Source organism: Mastomys coucha, unplaced genomic scaffold (genome assembly GCF_008632895.1).
Source record: "Mastomys coucha isolate ucsf_1 unplaced genomic scaffold, UCSF_Mcou_1 pScaffold13, whole genome shotgun sequence".
Classification (NCBI taxonomy): Eukaryota; Metazoa; Chordata; class Mammalia; order Rodentia; family Muridae; genus Mastomys; species Mastomys coucha.
The window spans coordinates 33,016,221-33,035,395 of record NW_022196895.1 but is presented as its reverse complement, the minus strand read 5'-3'; the positions used below and the strand labels follow the sequence as shown (position 1 = coordinate 33,035,395).

The window sequence follows — 19,175 nt, the reverse complement described above, 5'->3', positions numbered from 1 at the left end:
ATGGTTTTCTTGGTACCGAGACAGTCATAAAATAATCCTACTACTGCATTTATCAACAGACACATTTTAAGTGTGGATCTCACCACTTAACGATTCAGTACACAATTTAGTCATAAGAAGCCACAGTTTTAATGAAAATATTTGTGAGTCTAAAGTGCTCTACAGAAAGACCATAAATAGAATAATTCATTTTAACGCATCTCCCCCCAAAAGGAAAATACTGTTATATAAATGAGAATATTTTAGAGGGAAAATTTACTCACTTTGACGGAGAAATCAATGTCTCCAACCAGTTTGTCTTCTTTATCTTGATTAACTGGGCAGGGTGTAAGACTTGGGCTGAAGGCCATTAGGTCGGTCTTCGGTGGGCCCTCCCCAGAGCACACCCTCTGCTTTCTCTGCTGCGAGTATGACCAGGTCCCCACCGCGCTGGAGCACACCAGCATGGGCTTCCCAGGCCCGCCCTCCGTGGGCGCTGTGGAGCACCTGAGTGCAAGGTACAGCAGCAACGTGAGCACCAACAGGCTAGACACAGCACAGATGGCGATGATCAGGTACACGTTGATATCTACAAGCGAAGCCTCTCTGCCGGCAGAATCCACCAAAGTCCGGGATGGGATGTTTGGCGTGTACCCACTCTCCACCAGAGATAACAGCAAGGTGGCTGTGGCTGTCAGCACTGGCTCGCCATGGTCCTTCACCAATACCAATAGGCGCTGTCGCGGGGCATCTGTTTCATCCAGGACACGTGTGGTGCTGATCTCACCAGTGTAGAGACCCACGCGGAAGGGAAGGCGTCCACTGCCCGCTGCCGACTGCAGCTCATAAGAGAGCCACGCGTTGTAGCCAGAGTCCGCATCCACCGCGCGCACCTTCGTCACCACATGCCCTGCACCCACTGTCCGTGACACCAATTCACTCACTGCACTGCCTGAGTGAGGCCCCAGCAGCGTGGGCGCATTGTCGTTCTCATCCAGCACAAACACCTGCAGAGTCACATTGCTGCCCAGGGAAGGCACACCAGCATCCCTCGCGCTCACCTGGAACTGAAGCAGCTCCAGCTCCTCATGGTCCAGAGGCTGCAGAGCGAACACCTTGCCGCTCTCCGCGTGCACAGACACATAGCTCGACAGCAAGCGCTCGCCCACCCTCCGCTCCACCAGCGAGTAGGACACCAGCGCGTTCTCCTGAGTGTCTGAGTCCATCGCCGACACCGTGAAAATGTGCGCGCCAGGCGGGTTGTTCTCCTTCACGAACACCGTGTACTCGGGCTGCGCGAACGCAGGTGCATTGTCGTTCACATCAGCCACCTCCACAGACACGCTGGCCGTGGTACACAAAGAAGGAGAGCCCCCATCCCTGGCAGTTACAACCAAGTTATAGTAAGAGATGGTCTCTCGGTCCAGGACGCTGTCCAGCACAAGCGAATAGTAATTCTTGAAGGTGGACACTAGCTTGAAGGGGACCTGCGGAGTCAAGGAGCAGGTCACCTGTCCATTGGCTCCAGAGTCACTGTCCGACACACTGATCAGGGCAATGACAGTGCCAGGTGCAGAATTTTCTAACACAGGAAGTGATAGTGACTTGATAACCAATTCAGGCACATTATCATTGACGTCCACAATTTCAACTAGAACTGTGCAATGATCTGTCATTGGAGGGGTTCCCTTGTCTGCTGCCTCTATCTGAATTTCAAAAGATTTGGTTTCCTCAAAATCTATGTTGCCTTTTACAGTGATGTATCCACTGATTGGGTCTAACTGGAATTTTGACAGGATCTCAGGAGACATATCTGAGTGAAAAGAATATACGATGTCCTTATTTACTCCCTCATCCAAATCAGAGGCGTCAACATCCACTACTACAGTACCATTTGGAGCATTTTCGGGTAACCTGACTTTGTAGAGTGTCTTCTCAAATGCTGGTGCGTTGTCGTTCACATCCAGGACAGTGATCTTCACTTGAGTGGTGCCAGTGAGCTCAGGTTTCCCACCATCAACTGCAGTTATCAATAAATGATGTTCAGGAATGTCCTCTCGGTTTAAAAGTTTTTTCAACACGAGTCCCAGGGACTTGATTTCCTCATCTTTTCTTTTGACGTCCAAAGAAAAATACTCACTTGAGTTAAGACTGTAAGACAACAATGAATTGGTTCCGATGTCTGCATCTGATGCGCCCTCTAGCGAAAACCGGGAGCCAAGCTGTCGAGATTCAGAAATAAACAAATTCTTTGTGGCCACTGGAAATGCTGGAGGGTTGTCGTTAATGTCCCTCACCTCCACCTCCACGTGGAAAACTTGCAGCGGCCTGTCCACGATCACCTCCAGGTGGATGCTACACTCCGCGCTCCGTCCGCACAGCTCCTCCCGGTCGATCCGAGAATTCACAAACAAAATGCCATTCTGCAGATTTACCTCCAGAAGGTCCCCGCGGTCCTTGGACGCCACCCTGAACAGGCGGGGCACCAGCTCCGTCAGCTCCAGCCCCAGGTCCTGCGCGATGCGACCCACGAAGGTGCCGTGTTTGGCCTCCTCTGGGATGGAGTAATGGAGCTGGCCGCTCCCCGCCTCCCAGACTACGAAGAGAAGAAGCCAGAGCAGCAGATGCCGATCTTCTCTCCAAGAAAACACCATCGCAAGCCCCTTCCGAATGTTCCGAATCTCACACCGATCCTATTTTTCTTAAGTATTTTCAGTTTCTTATTCTTCACATCTTAAACACCTTATCGTTACCATTTTGTCTGAGACAATGACAGAAAGGATCCTGTGAATGTGTAATACCGGCTGTTTCTTTTTTGAAGGAACTTGTGGTGGACAGCGACACCAAGTGGCTAAATGTGTAAGTATTTAATGTTCTTATTTTTCGTTCTTACCTGCCTAATTTGAACTGTTGCAACATTTGTGTTTTGGCCTGTGATTTCCTTCAAATAGTCACCCAAGCTTTTGTTTTATCAAAATGTAGTCTTACAATTTCATACTATGCAGTTCATGGCAGCATTGCTAACAATGGAACCTCCTGTATAATAGGCGGTACACTATTTTCTGTTTCTCTTTGGAGTTTTCCCATTAAATTTTCACAACAGTTTTTTTTTAAGATGAATTTTAATATAATTCACTGTTTGAAAGTACATACAGGCTAAACAATTTAAAAGGAGCTTTAACTGATGTGTCTGAGTGAAATCTCCATTCAAGATGCCAAACATTTTATAGAAAGATAAGTCTTTGATATTTGTGACAACAAAGGTATAAGGTGTGAAAATATGTGACAAATGTGTGCATACGTACTAATATATGTCTTACATACTTCTGGCAATTGACAATGTACATGGCAATAAGCTCACCTGCGTTTATTAATTTAGAACATGTGTAAACCACCCTCAAGCATGTCATCCTTGTTAACTGTCTTAACTAGTACTTTTATAAATAAGTCGGGTCTCATTCATTCACTTTCTAACTTACTGGGGATTTAACCCAATGCCTTGAGAATCCAGGCAAGAACTCTGACACTGAGCTGTATCCCCAGCCCAGAGTCAGTCTTATACAATGAAGTTCTTTTATAAATGAACTTCCTGTTACAGGACAGTGCTGTGTGGTTGGGATATTATACTCACATCACACCAAGTAAGAGCACTTTTAAAATGTCCACACACTGTTTATGCATTACAATTTCCATGTGTGCATTTCAATGATCACAAAATGAAATGATTGTGGTTTTAATGATCACCGCTCTGAATGAATTTCTGCATCAGGTAACTTTAAAAGGTTTTACGTTACTAAGTATTGTGACCCCATCACATAAAGAAAGAGCTAGTGGCCCTCTTTCTTTGATAGTCCCTCCTAACTCAGAACGACATCCTGGGACTTAGGAGAATAAGGCAAAAAGATCTTGAGTTGAAGGTCAACCTAAAATCAGGAGGACCCAGCCCCAAAATAAACAAACAGGCCCTGAGAGATGGCTCAGGGGGTAAATCACATGCTGTCGAGCCTACCGACATGATGTCAATCCCTGTAACCCAATGAGTCCTGAAAATTGTTGTCTTCTAACTGACACAATCACACCATGGGATGCAAGCATACTCACACATGTACAAACACAGAAAACAAATAAATGTCAAAGAAAGAAAGGTTGATCGCGTCAATTTTAAAAATTACAAAAGGAAAAATAACTTTGTAATGTGAGTTACTAGGCAACATATATAAGACTGGGTAATGACATATTCTGAAGATCGATGTGAATTCACTAATAAACATGAGGTATGAGTCCTCCAAGCATCTTAAAGTTGGACCAGAATATTCATGGGAAGTGCAAATTTAGATATTCATGTAGAAAAATGTCCAGATTTTTTATTATGGGCAGAACATGTTAAAGAGAAATAGAGCCCATAAAGTATTAGAAGAAAATGTTTCCATACAAGGTTTAGTTTCCTGGCTTTCACTGAGTAAAATTCAGTGTTCAATTAACTCATAGTTTATCATCTATATTTAGAATAAAATAAATTATAAACATACTGAAAATTAATGAATATTTAAATTAACCTTTCAAAAAAGAATAAGTGAAGAGTTGCATTAATGATATTTGTTAATAACAATTTCTAATAGATTTCACTGTGACACCTCCTGAAATATTAGAGACTTGACTCTAAGTAGAGTGTCTTTGGTTTTGTTTGCTTGCTTGCTTGCTTGCTTGTTTCAGTTCTAGTGACTGAATTGAGGGCTTCCCACCCATTATGGGATTTTTATTGTTGTTTTCTCTTGCGTTAGACCCTCATTGAATATCCCTGGCTGGAACTCACTTTGTATGCCAGGGTGACCTCAATCTCAGAGATCTACCTACATCTGCCTCCTGAATGTTGGGCTTAAATGCACCACCATGCCAGACCTCATCCATTATAGGGCAAGTGCCTCCCCTCAGTTACCCTCCTAGTCTAAATTTACTTTTTAGAGATTATTTATTTATTTATATGTATGAGTGATTTGCCTATATCTATGTATATTCAGGTTTGGTGCCTAAGGGGGCCAACTGGAGTTATAGATGGTTGTAAGTTACAGTGTAGTTTATAGGAACCAAATGCAGGCTCTCTGTAAGAGCAGTAAGTTATCTTATTTTTGAACACTGTGTTTCTAAGAATAAGCTATAGATATTTCTATGTCTGTTAGCACTCTGATAATCATAACCTAGAAAGTTAATTTGAAAAGGAAATACAAATTGTAAAACATCATGGACTTCAAATTTATGACGAAATTTTCTCGTTATCAAGGAAATAGTTTACTTCAAATTTTAAGACTTATCAACTTTGGGAAGATAATGTTTCCGGTAGGAGTGGAGTCTACTTAAAGTTCAAGACACCCACCAAATTGCCAACTCCAATAAAATTAGATTTCCAGACTGAAATGGGTAGTGTGAGCAATGGTTGAGGCTTAGTGATGGTAAAGTATTTAGTTCAACAATATGCTCATGAATCCACTGAAAGATGGCAAATGGTTAAATGCCAGAAACCTATCTCACCTAAATACATCTTTCTTTGAGTGGGAAAAAAAAAAGATCCTTCATACACATAGCATTCACTGGTCAGGACTTGTATTTTAAATATCCACTGCAGGAGTTTCTGGTAGAAATGCAGCCATCCAGCTAGGCCTTCCATTTGGGGCAAACTCCAGTTCCACGAGGAACAAGCTAGCCAGATAAAAGGGTAACTCAGGGTGATGGAAAGTGTAACTGGCTTAGAATGAGAGGTGGTTGGGCATCTTCACAGAAGGAAGCCTGCACGAATCAACCTAAGGATGCTGACACTAGGATGCTGACTGTTGACCACTTTGGGTATCTTATATGTGTATGTGAATCCTCTTCACTTACATAAAGAAAAGAGAAAGACCTGGGTGTTTGGCCAACCCAATTTTTGTATTCAGACAAGGTCTAATTACTCAGCCCTGTTGTCAGGGAACTTACTAAGTAGGTCAGGCTGGAACTCACAGTGATCCACCTGCCTCTGCCTCCCAACTGCCATGATTTAAAGACATGCTTTTAGATCCACACCCAGCCTAAAGCAGTCTTTTAATGTTAAAAATTGAAGGGACTCCTTTCTCTCATTTGCCCAAAACCCTAAAATTCTTACTATTATTAAATCTTTGTACTTAATTGACCTAATTGAGATCATTTTCTTTATTAAGACAGATAGAAGTTTGCCAAGCATTCCTAAGTGTTGGCATGTGTTGTAATGGTTTTTGATAGATAAGATCAGAGGCCTGAAATTAAGAGTTCAAAAAGCAAATCTGGGACATGTCCAGAATAAAATTACGCTACTCTAAACAAATTCTGATAAGAAGGATAAAACGCCGTGCCTAGAGACATCCTGATATTTAAAACCCTGTAAGTTGGCCGGGCAGTGGTGATGCACGCCTTTAATCCCAGCACTTGGGAGGCAGAGGCAGGCAGATTTCTGAGTTCGAGGCCAACCTGGTCTACAGAGTACCAGGACAGCCAGGGCTACACAGAGAAACCCTGTCTTGAAAAAACAAACAAACAAACAAACAAAAAAACATGTAAGTTGTCTAATTTGGGTGGGGGTGGTCTTTGGCTTTTGTTTTGGTTTTCTGGTTAATTTTATTATTTTTTCGAGTGGACTTCACTGAGTGGCCCCAGCTGTCTTGGAACTCACTGTGTAGAGAAGGCTGGCCTTGGACCCAAAGAGATCCTCCTGCCTCTGTCTCCCGAGTGCTCATGTTAAAGGTGTGCCCACTACACGTGGCTCTAATTTTGGCTTTTAAATTTCTGAAAGGAAAATATTTAGGAGTAATATTGAATAATGTTGTTTGGGGACCAGTGAGATGGCTTAGCAGGTAAAGTTTTCGCTTTGCAAATCTGGTGACCTGCCTTAGATTTCTGCAACCCACAAAAAGGTAGAAAGAACCAGCTAACACAAAGCTGTCAGTTGAGGACCATACACACTGTAGGACTACAACCACACACCAACATCATGAACACCCACGATAACAGATAAATATCAGGATTTTCTTTTTGTAGGTATACAAGGTCTAGTTATTCACACAGAGATTTAGTTATGAACCTAAGTATGAAACTAAGTATGAAACTAAGAATGTTCAAAAATTGTTCAATGTGCAAGAATTTGATATTTAATTTAATTTATAAGTATCTCATGACAGTACAGTGATATAAAATAAAGGTTTAGCTTTAGGTCTAAGTAACTAACAATAATCATAATTCAGAAATAGTGATGAACAAGAAAAAAATTAAAGACCTACCTTTCCTAAGTATTCGGCCTCTAAGGGTGGTTGTCTCTCTTCTGTTGATTCCGGACCTTGGGATAGGCTGGGGCTGAAGGCCATGAGATCAGTCTTAGGGGGACCCTCTCCAGAGCACACCCTCTGTCGCCTTTGCTGCGAGTATGACCAGCTCCCCACCGCACTGGAGCACACCAGCATAGGCTTCCCTGGAGCAGAGGCTCCATCGGTGGGCATCGCTGAGCAGCGCAGTGCAGTGTACAACAGCAGGGTGAGCACTAACAGGCTAGACACCGCGCAGATGGCGATGATCAGATACACATTAACCGTCACCAGAGACGACTCTTGGCCAGCGGCATCTACCAACGCTCTTGATGAAGTTTTTGGAGTTTGGCTATTCTCAACTAGAGAAACTAACACTGTGGCTGTGGCAGTCAGCGCAGGCTCACCATGGTCCTTCACCAACACTAGCAGGCGCTGGCGTGGCGCATCCACTTCATCTAGGGCTCGCGTGGTGCTGATCTCGCCCGTATACAGACCCACACGGAACAGACTACGCGCGCCCACGGTGGGTTGCAGTTCATATGACAGCCACGCGTTGTAACCAGAGTCTGCATCCACTGCACGCACCTTGGTGACCACATGGCCCAAACCCACTGACCTAGGCACAAGTTCGCTCACTGAGCCGCCAACTCCCACAGCTCCATGAGGCAGCAGCACGGGTGCATTGTCGTTCTCATCCAGCACAAACACCTGCAGAGTCACATTGCTGCCCAGGGAAGGCACACCAGCATCCCTCGCGCTCACCTGGAACTGCAGCAGCTCCACCTCCTCATGGTCCAGAGGCTGCAGCGCGAACACCTTGCCGCTCTCCGCGTGCACAGACACATAGCTCGACAGCAAGCGCTCGCCCACCCTCGGCTCCACCAGCGAGTAGGACACCAGCGCATTCTCCTGTGCGTCCGCATCCATCGCCGACACTGTGAAGATGTGAGCTCCAGGCGGGTTGTTCTCCTTCACAAATACCGTGTATTCAGGCTGTGCGAACGCAGGAGCATTGTCGTTCACATCAGCCACCTCCACAGACACGCTGGTCGTGGCCTGCAGCGAGGGCGAGCCCCCGTCCCGCGCTGTCACCACTACCTTATAGTCAGCTGTGGTTTCGCGATCCAAGGCGCTGTCCAGCACGAGCGAATAATAATTCTTGAAAGTGGACACCAGCTTGAAGGGGACCTGAGGAGTCAGGGAGCAGGTCACCTGCCCATTGATTCCTGAGTCACGATCTGACACTGAGATGAGGGCGATGACAGCACCCAGGGGAGCATTCTCTTGCACCGGTAGTGAGAGAGACGTTATTGAGACTTCTGGGGTATTGTCATTGATATCGACCAGTTTTACTGAAATTTTACAATGCCCGGACATCGATGGGATTCCCTTGTCAGATGCAATGACCTGGATTTCATAGGATGTCCTTTCTTCATAATCTAATTCTCCCTTAGTTCTGATTTCTCCTGAGTTGGCGTCTATTTGAAACTTCGTCCGTGTGGCGGAAGACACATCACTACTAAGTGAATACACGATCTCGCTGTTTGACCCTTCGTCTGCATCAGAAGCATTTAATTTAATCACTAAGGTTCCGTTTGCCGCGTTCTCTAACAACTGTACTTTGTAAACTGATTGGGCGAAAGTAGGTTCATTGTCATTCACATCTAACACCTTAATGAGTATTTGAACCGTGCCGGTGAGTTCCGGTTTGCCTCCATCCGTAGCTACCAGTAACAATTTCACCTCCGCGTTCTCCTCTCTGTCCAGAGATTTTCCCAGCACAAGAAACAGAGATTGGCTTGGTTCGTCGCTTGTTTGGACGTCTAGAAAGAAAAACTCACTGGGGCTGAGCTTGTAGGACAGAAGAGCATTTACTCCAATATCTGCATCAGATGCTCCCTCTAAAGGAAACCTCGAGTCAAGCAGCCTAGATTCGTGAAACTGGATAGTTTTTTCTGTCATTGGAAATCGCGGCGGGTTGTCGTTAATGTCCCTCACCTCAACCTCCACGTGGAAAACCTGCAGCGGCCTGTCCACGATCACCTCCAGGTGGATACTGCACTCCGCGCTCCACCCACACAGCTCTTCCCGGTCGATCCGAGAATTCACAAACAAAATGCCATTCTGCAGATTTACCTCCAGAAGGTCCCCGCGGTCCTTGGACGCCACCCTGAACAGGCGGGGCACCAGCTCCGTCAGCTCCAGCCCCAGGTCCTGTGCGATGCGACCCACGAAGGTGCCGTGTTTGGCCTCCTCTGGGATGGAGTAATGGAGCTGGCCGCTCCCTGCCTCCCAGGCTGTGAGGAAAGGAAGCAAGAGCAGCAGACACTGCCTGACCTCTGGGCCCCCTCTCAAAGAAGGCATCACTTCTAGTCCTCCGTGAGTTGGTCAAATTAAATGATCATTTTTAAAAGTAAAATAAAATGTAAGTTCTAACACCTGCTCAAATCCTGCTGCTTCTCCTGTCGTTTTATCGGAGTAACAAAGAAGCTCTGGGTGTTTTCTTTCCAAGAAAGAGATCACTCTCTGGTAGACAGCGACACCCTGTGGCTAAGCTGGTTTGAATTTTACCTTGTTAACTGTAAATATGAGTTTACCACATTTAACTGTCAATGTGAAGCTTATGCCTTAATTCAGTGTAAATTTCAATAGTATATTCACGTTGTTGCAAATTTATCCTCCTTTAAAGCTTCTATTTTATATAGATTAGATAACAACTCCAGTTTCCCTGGCCTTTCCTATGGTAATGATCATTCTACTCTCTGCTTGTATAAGTTTCACTACTGTGTAAGTTAAACCATAAAAGGTTTGTTGAAGTTGTTTCTCTGGCGTTGAGTTCTTTGTTTTCCTTTGTTTTGAGACTGGCTCTTTCAGCTTACCACAATGTCCTGAAGTTTCGCCCGTGTTGTAGCATGTTACAGGATTTCTTTCCTTTTTAGTGTGGAATGATACCATTGTGTGTACACAGCACTTTGTGTGTCCATTCAACCATCCATGAACGTCTGTTTGCTTCTTATAAATAGTGGTGATACCAACACAGATGTGCAAGTATCTCTTGGATTGCCATGTTTCAATTCTTTTGAATTCTTTTGAATTTACATTTTTTTATTGTTTCTTCAAATCAAGTACAACAAAATCAATGGATATTTTTGTTCATTGAAAATATGCTTAAATACACTTTTGTTATTTATAATTTTGAGTTTTGAATTGTTGGCTGATTACATTACTTTCCTATATAAAATTTGTTTTTATTTTAGGATCATTCTCTTATCTATTATTGTACTTGAATTCTCATGCAAGAAGAATAAACTGATTTCTTCTTAGTGTTAGTTACTTGAGAGTATCTTTATTTATTAGTTTGTGCCTGGCTCCTTCATGTGTAAAAATATGAAACTCAAAGATGGTAGAGGATTATTTGAAATGAATGGAGGAATGTCAGTTAGCAAAGTTCTTGTCAAATTGCACACTTGTTACTTTGTGCAAGTTAAATTTTTTTTCCTTTTAGCTTTCTTAGAGGAAAACAAAATGAATTGCAAAATTTAAACTGTCAGTCAAAAGCAGCAATGGAAGATAGATTTTCCTGGAGCTAGATCATTAATAACTTTTCTCTGAATTGGCTATGGTGGTGCATGCCTTTAATCCAAGCACTTGGGAGGCAGAGGCAGGTGGATCTCTGATTTGAGCCCAGCCTGGTCTAACAAAGCAAATTCTAGGACAACCAAGGCTAAAACAGAGAAACCCTGTCTTGAAAAACTAATAATGGCACTCATAACTTATCTTAAACTTATTTCACTTATTAACTTTTGCAGTAAGATGAATGTAACTGGAAATAACTAAATTAAGAAAATATATTAATACTGCTTCAGACAGAAAAATATCCCATGTGTTTTCTTAATAGTGGTTTCTAGATCTTATATAAATAAATAAAATCAGGTATAAATACACACACATATATAAGTACATATAGCATATTTATATATATATATGTATGTATGTGTATATGTATAATGAAAGAAGAAAACAGTATTTATAGGAATGAAAGGCTTAGTGGAATGAGGAAGAACAGTGAGAAAGGGGAAGGCAGTCTGGGGAAACACTCAATGTGCTTTGTATATCTGTACTAAGATGCCCTTACATAAAACAGTACGATGTACAATGAACATGCACAATGAAATTTTTTAAAGAATAGAACATGAAATAATACATTTGACTAAAAAGATGTGAAGGAAGAAAAAAACATTGAAATATTCTGAGTGGGGCAAGAACATCAACTAACAACGGAAAATCCATTCATGCTTATGTTGAATATTAAATCATAACATTACTCCACATTTATGTTTTTCCCTTATACCACAATAGCACTCCATAAACTACAGTCATTTTCCAAACTTTGTAATTCTAAACCCATGCCGTTTTATAATAGTGATTAATATTTGATATTCATCCCCAAGTTAGTAGAATTAACCAAAAACATTTTAAGCTTTATACACGTCATTATAACACAGAAAGAATAATCTCCCTGTTCTTCTATCTACAAGATACTCATCTTAAACATTGTGATCACAATGTAGTTGTATGAAGGCATATCCAAATACATTAAAGTCAAATTTGTTTGATTTGGGTTTTATTATAAGTATGTGCCAGTAAGCTGAGCTCTTTCAGACAAATTTAAAAGGCTATTGGTGCTATCAAAGGATGTTGGGTTCTAGTCATAATTTTATGATTAATATTTCAGTAAAGTACTCTGAGATAACTGCATATCCAGAAGAGTGCATCAGATCTCCTGGAAGTAGAATTACAAATGGTTATGTCCACCATGTGAAAGCTGGATTTCATAGCCAAGGCATCTGGAAGGGCAGCCAGAGATCTTAACCACTGAACAATCTCTCCAGTCCACTACACATAAACTTATAATGAGTCATGTCATTCTACCCTCAAATGTCAACCTGATTCAAGTTTTTCTGAGCTTAAAAGAAGGCAATATTGTTTATCTTCTACTTACAATTTTTCAGTTTAGCTCAAAAAATTCTATCTATCCTTCATCTTTTTTCTGAGATGGAGTTTCTCTGCGTAACCCTGGCAATCCTGGAACTTGCTCTGTACACCATGGTAGCCTCAAACTCAGAGATCCTGCTCTTGGAATTCCTTAGTCACCTACAGTTCTTGGCCTAGGGTTAAGACCTCTTGAGTTTCCTTTCTTCCATGTTAGCACATCTATTGTTGTTGCACATTTACGGGGGGAATTTTAAGGGATTTTTCGGTATGCTTGTTTGGATGTTTAACCAACAAGATTCTTTCACTTAATTCTTCAGAAGTGTAATTTCAGAATTTAATATAAGAAGTAAAACATCATGTTAGAGGCTGTAGAGATGGCTCAGTGGGTAATAAAGTACATGTAGTGCAAGCATGAGAACCTGAGTTCAGATCCCTAGTAATTGCAATGCCCTGACAGTCCAGCCAAAGAATGAGCTACCTAACTCAAAACAAAATGTACAAAATAATTGAAGAAGATAACTATCATTAACTACTGACCTCTACACCTATATGTACAGTTGAGTATACCCATATATACACATATAACTCAGTGTGTGTATCATTCACTCTCTACCTATCTATCAATCTATCTCATGCATACACAAAGAAACACAAATTTAACAAGCTCTTGACTAAATGGTTAAAAAAAAAGAGATGTATTATTAAATGTATATCAGTTGGTTATTAAAACTGCTATAAAATAATGCCTAGTATGTTGCTCGCTATCTCATTATTTATTTATTTATTTATTTATTGTTTTTTTGAGACAGGGTTTCTCTGTGTAGCCTTGGCTGTCCTGGAACTCACTCTGTAGGCCAGGCTGGCCTTGAACTCAGAAATCCTCCTGCCTCTCCCTCCCAAGTGCAGGCATTAAAGATGTACACCACCACTGCCCGGCTTCATTACCTCATTATTGATCAGCATAATGATTATGAATCAAACTTTGAAGAGACCATTATTCTTCATCTGAACAACTGGTGTGAAAAATTTCCCTTTCAACTGAGTGGTAGTGTCTCATGCCTTTAATTCCAGCACTCAGGAGGCAGAGGCAAGGGGACCTCTGAGTTCGAGACCAGTCAAGGCTACACAAAGAAACCCAGTCTCAAAAAAATTTAATTTTCTTTTCTTTTTATTTCTATATTCATTTCTACAAAGATAAGCATTAGAGACTTGTATGTAGTAAAATTTGGTTTGGAAAATTTTCTGCTTTCTCTTGCTCTTTTATTTTGGATTTTAAACAGTATTTAAATTTTGATTTCTGCAAGGTTATTGCATTGTAAGCAACTATAAATATTTAGTCAAATGTAATGGACTGTAATAAAATAAGCAAATAAAAAATAGTAATTATCCTAAACTTAGTTTTTCTTGCCCTCCACAATATCATCTGTTAAGGGAATAAAAGTTTCATCTAACAAAGTCTCAGGAGTAAAAGAAGAGAAAATAAAGAGTTTGGGGACATTGTCAAATAAATGGGCAGGACTCAACTGACTGGATTGCTTAAGACACAAGTTCACATAGTATTTATTCTTTTAAACAAGGGAATGGTACCAGGAAATTGTTGGATATTTTAATGTGGAAACTAAAGTACCACCACCAACAGATATATTTTAGATCATCGTGCTTAAAATTATTATTTAATTCCAACTTTGCAATTTAGCAGTGTAGATAGAAAGCACATGGTTTCTGTAACGTCATTTACAGTTATTTGTGCAGAGAAAGACAAGCGTTGAGAGACCATGTTAAAAGTGGCCAGCCTTTCTGTGCTTGTCTACCATTTATGAGGCACTTAGCTCTGTCCATAACACCTCCACTACCCAAAATTAACATTAATAGTATTGAATTTTTAAGAAGTATTCTACCATGTAAATAAAAGAATAGAATAATTTGTACAAATATCGCTTGTTTCCTAGCTCTATTTTTGCATCTGCAAATACTAGAGTATTTGAAAAGACAGTTAACAGCATGTCATTGAACACTCTGAATACATTCTAAGTTCCATTTAAAGAATGACTTAAAAAAAAAATAAAGTTAAATCTAAAAAAGAAATTTGAAGCCATAGCTTAAATTTGGACTTACATTACCAGAAAGATCTGAATTTACTTCTGCGTGGTCACTTCTTTCCGCTATGTTCAAACCTGGGGATAGACCCGGGCTGAAGGCCATGAGGTCGGTCTTCGGTGGACCCTCTCCAGAGCACACCCTCTGTCTCCTCTGCTGCGAGTATGACCAGCTTCCCACCGCACTGGAACACACCAACATCGGCTTCCCTGGAGCACAGGCTCCATTGGTGGGCATCGCGGAGCAGCGCAGCGCTGTGTACAGAACCAATGTGAGCACCAACAGGCTGGACACCGCACAGATGGCGATGATCAGGTACACATTGACATCCACGAGTGACGCCTTGGAACCCACTGCACCGGTTAATACAGGCAAAGAGGCTTTCTGAATCGGACTGCTTTCTACCAGAGATACCAACACGGTAGCGGTAGCAGTCAGCATCGGCTCTCCATGGTCCTTCACCAGCACCAAGAGACGCTGTCGTGGAACATCGACCTCATCTAGGGAGCGTGTGGTGCTGATCTCACCAGTGTACAAACCCACGCGGAACGGGTTACGTGCACCGCCTGTGGGAGGTTGTAGTTCATATGACAGCCATGCATTGTAGCCAGAGTCCGCATCCACCGCGCGCACCTTCGTCACCACATGCCCTGCACTCACTGTCCGTGACACCAGTTCGCTCACTGCACTGCCTGAGTGAGGCCCCAGCAGCGTGGGCACATTGTCGTTCTCATCCAGCACAAACACCTGCAGAGTCACATTGCTGCCCAGGGAAGGCACACCAGCATCCTTCGCGCTCACCTGGAACTGAAGCAGTTCCAGCTCCTCATGGTCCAGAGGCTGCAGAGCAAACACCCTGCCGCTCTCCGCGTGCACAGACACATAGCTTGACAGCAAGCGCTCGCCCACCTTCCGCTCCACCAGCGAGTAGGACACCAACGCGTTCTCCTGCGCGTCTGCATCCATCGCCAAGACTGTGAAGATGTGCGCGCCAGGCGGGTTGTTCTCCTTCACGAACACCGTGTACTCGGGCTGCGCGAACGCAGGTGCATTGTCGTTCACGTCAGCCACCTCCACGGACACGCTGGCCGTGGCCCACAGCGAGGGAGAGCCCCCGTCCCTGGCTGTCATCACTACCTTATACTCAGCTGTGGTCTCTCGGTCCAAAGCGCTGTCCAGCACGAGAGAATAGTAATTCTTGAAGGTGGACACCAGCTTGAAGGGGACCTGAGGGGTTAGGGAGCAGGTCACCTGCCCGTTGACACCTGAGTCGATGTCGGACACCTTGATGAGTGCGATTACAGTGTTAAGTGGTGCATCCTCTTTGATGGGCAAAGACAAGGATGTGATCGCCAGCTCTGGAGCATTATCATTTATATCCAGTAATTTCACCAGAACCTTGCAGTGATTTGACATGGAGGGAGTCCCTTTATCAACTGCCTTTATTTGAATTTCATAGGACTTTGTTTTTTCATAATCTAGATCACCGATCACTCTAATTTCTCCTGAAAGAGGATCCACATTGAATTTTTCTTGAATGTCAAGAGAAACGTCATTGCCAAAGGAAAACACAACTTCACCATTGACACCTTCATCAGCGTCAGTGGCATTTAACGTGGTCACTAATGTTCCATTCACTGTAGATTCTACTAACTGTGCTCTGTAGATGGCCTGGTCGAACAGTGGGGCATTGTCATTAACGTCGAGCACAGTAATCTGCAGCCGAACTGCCCCCTCCAGCTCTGGCTTGCCCCCGTCGGTGGCTGTCAGTAATAACTGGAGTTCTGGTGTTTCTTCTCTATCCAAAGATTTTCTCAGTTCAAGCGAAAGGGATTTACTGAGTTCGTCTGTCGTCTCTACCTTCAAAGAAAAGTAATCAGTGGGGCTCAGCGTGTAAGTTAGAAGAGAATTGGCACCAATGTCTGCGTCCACGGCGCCCTCTAGTGGAAACCGTGAATCTAGTTGTCTGTTTTCAGGAATAAATATCCTTTGTTCTGAGCCTTTGAAAACCGGTGGGTTATCATTAATATCTTTAACCTTCACCTCTACGTGGAAAACCTGCAGCGGCCTGTCCACGATCACCTCCAGGTGGATGCTACACTCAGCGCTCCGCCCGCACAGCTCCTCCCGGTCGATCCGAGAATTCACAAACAAAATGCCATTCTGCAGATTTACCTCCAGAAGGTCCCCGCGGTCCTTGGACGCCACCCTGAACAGGCGGGGCACCAGCTCCGTCAGCTCCAGCCCCAGGTCCTGCGCGATGCGGCCCACGAAGGTGCCGTGTTTGGCCTCCTCTGGGATGGAGTAATGGAGCTGGCCGCTCCCTGCCTCCCAGGCTGCGAGAAGCAGAAGCGAAAATAAGAGCAGGCGCCGGGCTCTCAGGCCTCGGAGCCTGGAAAACAGCATTGCAAAAGTCCTGCACCTTTCGTATCGCTGTCACTCCAAGATCATACTTTGTAACTTCATGTTTTCAGTCATCCGTCTACTCACCATTTTTATCTTTTCTCGGCTGGTGAGGAAATGAAGCATACTCCTTTCCTTTTTAATTACCACTGCTTCATTTCCAGTTTGAAGACTTTGTGGTATACAGCGACACCATGTGGAAAATGTAGATTTTACATCCAACAATGGTCTACAATTTTGTTATCTCCAGTACATCTGAAGTTGCAATTCATCAATGAAATAGAAAGTTCTAGCAAATAAATAGCTAATAAAAATATCAGAAGATAATTTAGTATATAGAATACAATAACCACCGTAACGTGTCCCATATTTTCATATAATTTGGTTTACTGTAAATAGTCACCCCCACTTTAACTATTACATGCATATATCAACTGAATCTGCAATCCTTTAGAGCTGCAGTATATGTGGAGCGTTTATTCCCAACACATCCCTCTCCCTTAAGTTGATTACCATATATAGATGCTCAATTTCGTACAAAATGTCATCGGACTTGTACATGACTTGTGCATGTACTCAAAATCACTTTATATAACCTCTGAATTATTTACAATATCTAAAGACATATAAAAATGTAAACAGCTGTTAAACTGAATTGCTTGGAAATTAAATCCTTCCCATGTTCATCATAGATACAATTTTTTTTAACTTCTCTGTTCATATTTGGTTATACTCATGAAATGCATTAATCTAGAGAACTGCATATATAGAGTCCTTAGTGTGGGACTTAACATGAAAATGTACAGATCCCCACATATCTATTCTATAGTGTTCTTTTCTCCAAAGTTATAAGAAAGCGTAAAAATAACAACAGCTGCTTTAATGTCCTTGGAAATTGTCTCAAGGATATAAAATTTTTTATTTAAATTCAATTGCTTCAGCTAATTATTAAAAGAGCTTCAAATAAGACAAATAGGAAAAAAACAACAGACATATCACAGGAATAGCCCTGAAAGGAATGGGAGAAAATAAAAAATGCAGGAATAGCCCTGAAAGGAATGGGAGAAAGTAAGAAATGCTTTTAGTGTCTGGTAGTGGAACCTATGAACTTGACCACACTTACAAAGCACAGTGCAGGGCTGGAGAGATGATTCAGCAGTTAAGAGAACTGGCCGCTTTTCCAGACAACCTGGTTTCACTTCCCAGCATCCACATGGAAGCTCACGACTGTCTGTAACTCCAGTCCCAGGGGATGCAACCCCCTCACACAGACATAAATGAAGATAATATGCCAGTGTACATAAAAATAAACATAAATAAATAAATATTTAAATGAAGATGTATTCTACAACTGAACTACAATCCTAGTCTCACAAAAGAGTAAAGCCTTAAATAAGACAGGCAGAGAAAAGAATACATATGCTTAACGGTGAGATTTTTTTTTATATATATAGCATAAATGTGAATCCAAGTAAGACTAATAGCCACTTTCCAGAAAGGTCAATGTAGGCTACAAGGCAATGTGATAATACTCTCTGCAGGAAAAAAGTGTCAACAAAATATTCATAACTGTATTTCAAAAATAAAGTAAAATGAAGGTATATCCATATAAAAAAAAAAGACAAATACAATAGCCAAAATAAAATCCAAGTCAGAGAATGCATTTTTAAGAAATGAGAATAAGTAAGCCAGAAGATGGAAAGAAATTGTATGAGAGAGAAAACAGCCTAAAAGAAATACAAAGTAACTTGATCTTTGACAAAGGAGCTAAAACCATCCAGTGGAAAAAAAGACAGCATTTTCAACAAATGGTGCTGGCTCAACTGGCAGTTAGCATGTAGAAGAATGCTAATCGATCCATTCCTATCTCCTTGTACAAAGCTCAAATCCAAATGGATCAAGGACCTCCACATAAAACCAGATACACTGAAACTAATAGAAAAGAAAGTGGGGAAGAGCCTCGAGCACATAGGTACAGGGGAAATTTTCCTGAACAGAACACCAATAGCTTATGCTCTAAGATCAAAAATCGGCAAATGGGACCTCATAAAATTACAAAGCTTCTGTAAGGCAAAAGACGCTGTCAATAGGACAAAACTGCAACCAACAAATTGGGAAAAGATCTTTACCAATCCTATATCTGATAAAGGGCTAATATCCAATATATACAAAGAACTCAAGAAGTTAGACTCCAGAGAACCAAATAACCCTATTTAAAAATGGGGTAGAGAGCTAAACAAAGAATTCTCAACTAAGGAACACTGAATGGCTGAGAAGCACCTAGAGAATTGTTCAACATCCTTATTCATCAGGGAAATGCAAATCAAAACAACCCTGAGATTCCACCTCACACCAGTCAGAATGGCTAGGATAAAAAAACTCAGGTGACAGTAGATG

General features: G+C 42.3%; 1 protein-coding gene across 5 annotated transcripts in view; it reads right to left on the bottom strand.

The window, feature by feature from the left end:
* The window catches only part of LOC116087034 (protocadherin alpha-4), a 245,621-nt gene extending 228,685 nt beyond the window's left edge, over nucleotides 1-16,936 (bottom strand). For 2 of the 5 annotated variants that reach the window (XM_031365422.1, XM_031365439.1), the window contains exon 1: nucleotides 14,394-16,936. In XM_031365422.1, the coding sequence (XP_031221282.1) occupies nucleotides 14,394-16,781 (2,388 nt within the window). In that variant the 5' untranslated portion in view covers nucleotides 16,782-16,936. Of the gene's footprint in view, nucleotides 1-263; nucleotides 2,841-7,259; nucleotides 9,856-14,393 lie in introns of those variants that run through there. The other 3 variants (XM_031365440.1, XM_031365423.1, XM_031365432.1) reach the window with 3 other exon arrangements.
* Nucleotides 16,937-19,175: the final 2,239 nt, after the last annotated feature.